A 9831-nucleotide genomic window follows, 5' to 3' on the forward strand; every position below is an offset into this window, starting at 1 on the left:
AGGCCTCTTGAAACAGAGAGAATATACATTTCTTGGTGGTGGTTGTTGCTATTGTCATTTGGGGGGAGGGGTTGGTGAAACAATCTTGTGTGTCCCAGGCTGACCCTGAGCACTCTACATAGCCATGGATAATCTTAACTCCTGATCACCCTGCCTCTACCTCCCGAGAGCTGGGGTTCCAGGTGTGTGCTGGCAAAGGACCTGTCTTTGGCATGTTTTTCAGTGTAGTTCTAGAACGACAAGGGAATGGAAAAAAAAACAAAAACAAGAAAACCAAACATTTGGACTCCAGCCCTTTATTGCACTTGACTTTGGGAAAATCTCCACCTTGCATACTCCTCCTGCTTCTCTGGCTGATAAGGCCACTCATAAAAAGGAAGATGGCCAGGGCAAGACTACAGACATCCACAGACACACCATGATCAGGACACTGCTGCTCTCTGCCTTGGTGGCTGGAGGTAACCTATCTGGTGAAGCTGGGAACCTGAGTCTCCTGCTCTTCTCTCGAGCTGCTGTCCCCTCTCCGGTCCCTCCTGGAGCAGGGCATGGTGACACACTCCTTGTGTCAGCCTCAAGAGCCTAAGACAAGAGGGTGGCGAATTTAAGGCCAGCTTCAGTTAACTATTTCAAAGGCAGCTAGGAGCTGGGGTGGAGGACAGGACTCATGGACCTCGAAGATCATTCCAAAGCAAGGGTTTCCTGTTGGGGTTCAGGTATGCCCAGAAAAATCACACCCAACCAACACAATCCTCTCTCAATCTTCTCTTCACAGCCCTCAGCTGCGGGTACCCCACTTATGAAGTGGAGGATGATGTGAGCAGGGTAGTTGGGGGTCAAGAGGCCACACCCAACACCTGGCCCTGGCAGGTAAGTCAGCCACACCAATGGGTGAGCAAAGATGAGGCCGGGTAGAAACACAGATAAGATACATTCTGACAACCTTGCCCAATTTGGGGGCTGAGGGAAAGGTTACTTCTCCAGAGACTTCAAAGGGGAGCGGCCCACCACTCTGAGACACATTTGTAATGCTGCCGATTTAAAATTAGACGCTTGCTGGCACATACAGGTTACTCCATAAGTCAGTCACCTCTCCTATGCAAATGTTCAGTGCTGGAAGAGACCAGTCAGAGCTGCTTATGCAAATTAGTTCTTTGTTGTTGTTGTGGAGGGGTTGTTTGGTTTTGATTTATTTCTCAGTGTAACTTTCTTTGATTGTCCTGGACTCTTTCTTAGACCAGGCTGGCCTTGAACTCACAGAGATCCTCCTGCCTCTACCTCCGAAGTGCTGGGATTAAAAGTGTGCCACCATCTGGCTTGCAAATGAATTCTTTGTTATAATGTTACCAGTGAAAATAACTGTTTGCTTACACTGATCTAATCATAGTCATATCATATCAAATTGAAATTGGACACAAGCACAAATTACTAGGTCTTTTCATAGTATGGATGTGACCTTTACAATCGATATATTTAAAAATTTCTTGCTGGTGTTGCCTTAAACTCAGCTTTTGGGAGACAGAGGCAGGAAGATCTCCAGACTGGAGCCAGCCTGGTCTACAGAGGGAGTTCTAGGCCAGCCTGGTCTACAGAGGGAGTTCTAGGCCAGCCTGGTCTACAGAGGGAGTTCTAGGTCAGCCTGGTTACAGAGGGAGTTCTAGGCCAGCCTGGTCTACAGAGGGAGTTCTAGGCCAGCCTGGTCTACAGAGGGAGATCTAGGACAGCCTGGTGTACAGAGGGAGTTCTAGGACAGCCAGGGCTCCATAGCAAGACTGCCAGAAATTAAAGAAAACATAAGATGAGGGTTGAACTAAGTGCTACAATGCAGGCTCACTAGGTAGCACAAGCTGACCTGAAATTCTCCATCCTCCTGTCTCGGCCAGGGCTCTGAGTGTTGACATTACAGACATATCATGCCCTTCTTATTCAAATTTTTAATATTTTGTTTGTCATAGGTTTTTTTTTTCAGTTTTGCTGTTGATTTGAGACAGTTTCTCCCACCCAAGCATCTGTTCTCTCCATCTCCCTCCCCCAGGTCTCCCTGCAGGTCCTATCCTCTGGAAGGTGGCGCCACAACTGTGGAGGCTCCCTGGTGGCCAACAACTGGGTTCTGACAGCTGCCCATTGCATCAGGTAACAGAACTCCATGGTTGCCTGCTCGCCTAGCTGTTCACAGTGTCCTGGAATGGCACTCAGCCCTAGAGCACAGATCCCCAACTGGACCGATCCATGGGCTGTAAATGAGCCCTGGAGAAAATCCTCACGCACCTGCCTTTGGCCCAGGTACACATCTATAGGTGGTTCAGGGTTGCAGGATTCCCTGTCCATACCCAGCACTGCACTGAATGCCCCGTGCCATAGGACACAGAGGAAGAAGCAGCCCAGCACCTGCCTTCCTGGGATAACCAGTGATGGTTCTGGAGTGTTTCCTTGATAGCACTCTGCACTGGGGTGTCCTTGCTCACAGAGACTGGAGGTCGGGAAGAGTTCACTGACCTCTCTCTTACTCTGCCCCTCACAGCAACTATCAGACCTACCGTGTGCTGCTGGGCGCACACAGCCTCTCCAACCCCGGAGCTGGCTCTGCTGCTGTTCAAGTCTCTAAGCTTGTGGTCCACCAGATGTGGAACTCCCAAAACATCGGCAATGGGTATGTTCTGTCCTGTCTGGGGCTCTCAGGGGTAGGGTTGGCAGCCACACACCTCTGCCTCCTCTGAAGGGAAGGGAGTTACAGGGGCCCATGCGGGAATGGTGGAGGAGGGAGAAGCAAAGACCATGGGAGATCCTGCCACCCTGCCTGCAGGGTCAGCAAGGGATCATACATGGGAAATGACAAAGGTAGACGGGTAGAGTGAACACACTTTCTGCTCTATCTTTTTTGCTGACCCAGCTATGACATTGCCTTGATCAAACTGGCCAGCCCAGTGACCCTGAGCAAGAATATCCAGACGGCTTGCCTCCCACCCGCTGGCACCGTTCTCCCGAGAAACTATGTCTGCTATGTCACAGGCTGGGGCCTGCTGCAGAGTAAGTAAAAGCAAGCAGGGGACCCCCAAGGCCTGGCAGAGAAGGGAGGTGCTGGTACCTCTGTCCCTAGGGTGTTTGGCTGCCTTAGAGGGACAGGCTAGTGGAGACTGCTAACTATGTCTGGGCTTCACATCTCAGCATTCTTATTTGTATGATTCAGGCACATTGCTGAGCCCCTCTGGTGACTTCCTTGTCTGTAAAATGGGAGAGAACAGCACAGGGAGTGGGGTAGTGGCTATATAGGGTTGACAAGGTACAGAGAAGACAAGAGACAGAGAAGGTGAGAGAAGACAGTCCGTGGAAGCACTAGTGACTACAAGAACGACTAGTACTACTATCCACTGTGCATTGACCACACTGTGTCTTTCATGGAGCCCAAGGCCAGAGCTCAGAATAACATGTACTAGGTGACCTCAGGGTTCCGGGAAACCATGAAATCCCCAAGGCCCTCATCAGATTGTCTTCCCGCTGCCTAAAGCTGGGTTTGGCTATCCCAAGTCTTCTCATTGGATCGGTTAGAGCTCTGATCACTGGTGACTGGATCAGAGATGAGCACTTGACTGGAGCTGAGCCAATAGGAACTGCAAATAGAGAAGTCGCTCTCCTGACAAAGAAGAGTTTGCAGTGGTGGCCGTTTTCTTCTCCATAGAGACCAATGATGTCCAACAGCAAACAAGGAATTTGGAACAGAGAGGCAGGGAGGTAGCCCAGGCTCCTTGGATATACACACTTTGCACATGCTGGGCCCTCTGTAACGCCTATCTCCTCATGTGTAAAGTACAAGGTCTGTGGGGATGGTCACAGATATGTATGAAGTGCTTTGGACCCAGGAAAGTCTTAACCAAGTACTAAATTAGAGCAGTCTTCCATGTCCCATCTGCCAAACAGGAATAAATATCACTGTGAGGACTGGCCCGTTTGGAGAGCATGATACACTGTGATTAAGGAATGATAATGAGGAATGGGGGGTGGGGATGTTGAGTAACTCAGTGGGTAAACAGCTTACCTTGCAAGCATGGGGACACACGTCCTCAGAACCAGGTGTGGTTGTGTGTTCTTACGATCCCAACTATGGGCAAGTAGAAACAGGCAGATTGCTGGGGTTCAATAGCCACCCAGCCTCACCCAATTGGGTGAGCCCTAAGCTAAGGATAGACCTTAACTTAAAAGCCCACGTGGTGGCGCTAGAGAAGCAGTCCTCAACCTGTATGGGTTGCGACCCTTAGGTGATTGTATATCAGATGTCCTGCTATTCAGATATTTACATTATTATTCATAACAGTTTCAAAATTACAGTTATGAAGTGGCAATAAATAATTTTCAAGGGTGGGTGTTACCAGGACATGAACTATATGTATTAAAGACTCACAGATTAGGAAGGTTGAGAACCAGTGCACTACAGGTTGACTTCTGACTTCCACATACAAACACACACACACACACACACACACACACACACACACACACAGAGAGAGAGAGAGAGAGAGAGAGAGAGAGAGAGAGAGAGAGATGATTAAATGATGTTTATCCTGGCCATCCTTGGCAGTGATGTAGACAATGTCACTGGGCTCATGAGGAAAACTACCCTGACCATAGAGTAATTATTCCACCCAGAAGGCTCATGGCAGCTCTTTCTCATAGGAAAGTCAGAGAAACCTGTGGAACTAGCCCAGCAAAAAGAGGAATTCTAAGCCAAGGGCAGACACATAGCTAGATGTCAGGAACATTTTAGATCAAGGCCGTGTGGAGCCTTCAAGAAACCAGAAACTCTCCTTCCAAGTCTTTTCTGCCTCATCCTTCTCCACACAAAAGAAAATGGCCGCCACTGCCCACGCCAGACTCCCAGAGCAAGGAGCTCATTGGCTTTAGGGTTGAGTCAGATGCTCACCCTGAACCAATCACCAGTAAGTAGCCAGACCACCAACCAATCAACTGAGGACACAATGCAAACTAACCTGGCCAGCTGCAGCAACCTTGTGGAAGGGACAGGGTAACCTGGACCAGAAAGGGAGGGGTCGACAGAAGACACAGCAGCAACAGTTCTCCCTCTCATACCCCTGTGTTGTATACATAGCTAACAAGCTCCAAGGATCCTCCTGTCTCTGTCTCCGTCCCCACCCCGAAAGCCATACTTGGCTCTTTCCACGCACACTGGGTATCTGAACTCAGGTCTTCACAATTTCACGTTAAGCACATCCTCGTTTGTCCCATGGTTTCCTCTTTACTTGGGAGCCCCGCTCATGCCTTCTCTCCGTGGTCTCATTCAGCCAACGGGGCCAGTCCTGACACCCTGAGGCAGGGCCGCCTGCTGGTTGTGGACTATGCCACCTGCTCCAGCGCTAGCTGGTGGGGAAGCTCTGTGAAGACCAGCATGGTGTGCGCTGGTGGTGACGGCGTGACCTCCAGCTGCAATGTGAGTATCCCCAGTCGGGTGTCTACGGCAAAAGGCTACACGGATGTGGTGTCCTGGGAGTTGGGGGTAGGGAGGTGCCCTAGGATCCATCTTCTCCTTCCTTCCTGGGCAGGAGGAGCCTTGGAAACTTCTAGAACATTTCAGAACCTGTCCTTGTTCTCCTCGTCCCCAGAGAACATGTTATTAGTAACATCGCCCTCTAGCGTTCTCTTGACCTAACTGCTAGGAAGTCTTTAGTCTTCTTTGGTTCTCACCCAGATCTCTCATTACTGTCATCTGACAGTACCGGCCCAAAGTGGCCCCTTGGGTAGCTGCTACAGAAATCTTCTTAAAGACAGTGTCAGGAACCAAAGGACTTGGTACAGGCAGATTCTACAGAGAAAGACAGAGGGGGAAGGGAGCCACACCTTCAGATGCACTCAGTGCCTTGACTAGACCCACACCCTCACACTCTACCCACAACAAGTCTCCCTCCAACAAGTCCCATTGTCTGAACAGTTGCCTTCTCTAGTGAACCATAGAAGCTCATTCTGGCCTGATGGGCTCTCATGAGGGTGAAACGAAAAGAGGCATAGAAATGGCATAGCTGCCAACTTGGAACACATACCTACCGCTCCAGCACTGGGGAGGGTGAGACAGGGGGATTGTTGCACATTTTAGCGTAGCCTGTGCTACATGAAAGACCTTGTTTTTGTTTTTGTTTTTTTTAAATAAGTAAGTAAGTAAAAGATGAGCAGAGCCAACATGATAATCCACACCTGTCATGGCAGCATTTATGAAGGTGAGGCAGGAGAGGCACGTTGTGAGGCTCTTTATCCAAAAAATAAATACCAGCTCCTAGAGGCATGGTACCACCACCTGTAACAATAAGGCTGGCTTCAGAGGACATTGTCCTTGTAGAACAACATACTAAGAACCAGGCCCCTCTAGGCACCCTCTTCCTCCCTTCATGCCCAACTCTGGCTTCCGCAGGGGGACTCCGGTGGACCACTGAATTGCCAGGCATCTAATGGCCAGTGGCAGGTGCACGGCATTGTGAGCTTCGGCTCCTCTCTGGGCTGCAACTACCCCCGCAAGCCGTCTGTCTTCACCAGGGTCTCCAACTACATTGACTGGATCAACTCGGTAAGAACTGCCATCCCTGAGCCCACAGCCCTGCCATGAGGGGAGCCAGGGGTTCCCAGAATCAGCACGTGGATCGAATTTCTTCTTAGGGGTCTATAGGCCCAGTCCCCACCCTCCAGTGCTGTCGGTGATAGTTATCTGCAAATCCCACACCCAGATTGAGACTCCTACAACCTTAACTTTTTAGCATTTAATTCTCCTGAAGAGTGCCCCACCCCCAGGCCACCATAAGATGAAGAGCTGCCCTGACTGCCCCAGGACAAAGGACTATTCAGTTCTATGTCATTGGGCCACTCCCAGGCAAATGGGGCTAAGTTAATCTTCTGTGCCTGAGTTCCAGAGAGTCCTCTTGTGGAAGCTCAATTTCCCTTTTACTATAATAATCACACAATATTAAAAGAGTAATATCAACTGTTAGGCAATAAAGCAGCTGTCTTGCAAATACAAGGACTTGAGGTCAATCCCCAGGACCCACGCAAAAAGCCAAGCATGGTAGGCAGTGCCTGTGATCCTAGGGCTGGAGAGGCAGAGCCAAGAGGAACCCAGAGGCACACTGGACAGCCAGAGCAGCTGAGAGTCCAGGCAGTGGTCAGGGTATGGTGGGGGTTGGCAGGGAGCAGGAACAACTGCAGGAAATTGGCAGTCAGGGGCCCTGGGTGAAGATTAAAGGAGCACAGTGTCCTGAGAGGGACACTAGGAATGGGGAGGACTCTGCACACAGGGTGTATTTTAATCCACTCTCTTGGTTGGCTTTTCTGTAAAATGGTTTGGTTTTCTTGAACTGAGCCAGACTCCTCAGCAAGTACAGCTGGCTGTACCACAGAACAGGCAGGGTGGTGGCACATGTGGCAACGCCCACAATGAAAGGAAGCTGCCACTGGCTCATCGACACCCAATTATATGTGCAGGGAATGTTAAATTGAGTTAGGTGTTATGAAAGGCAACTATGAACTGGCAGCTAGGAACGTGTACACAATGGATTGGACTGATAGAGCCAGCCTGAGGGAGCTTCCATGATGACTGACTGCTCTCCCCTGCCTGCCTCTCTCTGGCCTTTGTCTGCTGGGTCAGTTCAGCACAAGGAGACTCAAACCCAGAGCTCCCAAGAAATCTTGTCAGGGCTCAGAAATGGATCAGTGGGATAAAGGGGCTTGGTGCCAAGCCTGATTGGTGGTCTGAGTTCAATCCCTGGGTGTGCTGTGGTACATACAAGCACACACCACGAGTTGATGCTTGTTGTTGTTGTTGTTGTTGTTGTTTTTAACTTATTCACATTGTTTTTTCTTTTTTTAAGTAAGTTAGAGAAAAATGGAAAATCAAGAGAAAGGTTAGGGTTTGGAAGTTTTTGTTGTTGTTTTGTTTTCTGTTTTAGTTTGTTTTGATTGTGAACTGAGGACAGGGGCCATGACTAAATTTTGACAGAGGGAAATCGAAAGCCAGCTTAGAGTATTTCGAAGGAGCCTCCATGATTGGGTGGAAGGATGCTTCTGGGCTCTGTCTCAGCCAGATCCTCTGATCCTCTTTTTGTTCCCAGCTGCTGCATTAGTTAGAACACAGCTGAACCTGGCAGCACCTTTGGGACCCAAAGCTTGACCTCTTGTCCCACCACCTGCTGTTTCCAGCCATGGGCAAACACAGCAAGGTATATGGCTGGGCCCAGGAGTTAGGAAGACCAAAAGGGGATAGCAAACCTTGCTGGTACCAGGGCAGAGCCCCCTGCATTCTTGGGACAGTGGCCAAGGCCATAGAATGTTGGGAGACAGGCAGGGGTTGAGGGCTGAGCAGTCAGCTGTCCCTGGAGAAGCTGCAGAGGAGACAATGGGAGCCTCATCTGGTCCCAGCCCAAGGTGCTGTGTGTGTGTGTGTGTGTTTGTTTTTAGTGTGTGGACACAAACAGCTGCAACCCTAAGGGGGTGCCTCAGAACACACCTGTCTAGACAGCCTTAGGTGATGATCTGGAGCCAACAGGCCACCAATAAAAGGCACAAACAACCCCAGTATTCATCCCTTCAGCAAATGTCCACTGAAAAATGCCAACATGGGAGACTTCAGCAATCACAGCTTTATTGTTTTGTTCTGAAGGGAATACATTGCTTTATTTAAAATATTGCTTATAAAAGGAACACAAGTGTGTATCACGTAAGAAATGAAGATTCCCCTGGCTTTAACCTTTGTGCCCATTCCACAGAGGCAATTGCTGTCAATTGTATGCTCTGTGCTCATCTGGGCCTTGTGTGCATAGAAGCCAAAACTGCAAAACAAAACAAAACAAAACAAAACAAAACAAAGGATCCTGTATTGCCAGAGATGGTGGTGAAGATGCATAATGGCCAGGACTTGGCAATCAGAGGCAGGAGGATTGTTTTAAGGGCAGCCTGGGCTACATGAGACCGTGTCTCAAACAAAACCAACCAAACAAATGTAGCCAAGCATGAAGGTAATAAGGCTAGCCTAGACTACATAATGAGTCCCAGCCTCAAAACAAACAACAAAGAAAATCCCACAACTGCATGTGTAGATGGTCTGCTCACCGTAAGCCATCAACACATTTTACTTGTTTAGTGAACTCAGCTGGCACCTGCCATTCTGAACTGTGAGATGCCTGTGCAGTAGTGCACACTTTTAACACCAGGACTCAGAGGCAAAGATAGGCAAATCTCTGTGAGTTCAAGGCCAGTCTTGACTTCATGGTGAGTTCCAGGACAGCCAGGGCTACACAGAGACCCAGTCTCAGAAAAAAAACAAAACAAAACAAAACAAAACAACAACAAAGAAACAGATTACATAAAAAAAAAAAAACCACCTCATACCCATCTGTACAATTGGCATGTAATGATTGGTGATTCCAGGCCTTCCTGGCCTGACACCCAAGCAGGACTCCAGGCTAAGACCCTTCTTGACCCCTCTTGGCCCTAAGAGTCACTGAACTCAATGCCCAGTGTTTCGGTTAACCTCTTCACTCTCCTGTGTATCCTGCAGGTGATAGCAAGGAACTAACTGAAGACATCACTGCCACTATCCCCCTGGAAATGCCATAGAAAGGAAATAGTAATAAAGTAATTTATGAATCACATCCTCGAATGAGTCTGTCTTCTTACCCCGACACCCTAACCTCAGGGCCCTGAAAGCAATGCTCTTTCAGGAGGAGACTGGGCAGTGGGATGGAGATTTTGTGGTCAGCCTGGGCTACAAAGTCAGACCCCGGCTCAAAAATAAACAAACAAGGCTTGGCACTCCTACCATCTAAACTCAAGTGGACTTTCACAAAG

At 49.1% G+C, this 9831-nt stretch overlaps 1 protein-coding gene across 1 annotated transcript; it reads left to right on the forward strand.

Annotated features, from left to right (window-relative positions):
• The first annotated feature begins 418 nt into the window (after positions 1-418).
• LOC147004184 (chymotrypsin-like elastase family member 2A) lies at positions 419-9635 on the forward strand. The gene is made up of 8 exons (XM_085838736.1): positions 419-458; positions 773-867; positions 2033-2130; positions 2519-2647; positions 2888-3024; positions 5292-5437; positions 6410-6562; positions 9542-9635. Exons 1-8 carry the CDS (start codon positions 419-421, stop codon positions 9557-9559), a joined length of 816 nt encoding a protein of 271 aa, XP_085694862.1. The 3' UTR covers positions 9560-9635.
• The last annotated feature ends 196 nt before the right edge of the window (positions 9636-9831 follow it).

The sequence above is a fragment of the Mus caroli genome, unplaced genomic scaffold (genome assembly GCF_978045245.1).
Source record: "Mus caroli unplaced genomic scaffold, Mus_caroli_1 scaffold_6, whole genome shotgun sequence".
NCBI lineage: Eukaryota > Metazoa > Chordata > Mammalia > Rodentia > Muridae > Mus > Mus caroli.

What these genes read in the sequence shown, in the direction of transcription:
- LOC147004184 (XM_085838736.1), top strand. Translation starts at nt 419, where the DNA reads ATGATCAGGACACTGCTGCTCTCTGCCTTGGTGGCTGGAG. An exon ending in CCAACACCTGGCCCTGGCAG is followed by an intron (nt 868 to 2,032) that starts GTAAGTCAGCCA and finishes TCCCTCCCCCAG; the next exon opens with GTCTCCCTGCAGGTCCTATC. An exon ending in TCCCAAAACATCGGCAATGG is followed by an intron (nt 2,648 to 2,887) that starts GTATGTTCTGTC and finishes TTGCTGACCCAG; the next exon opens with CTATGACATTGCCTTGATCA.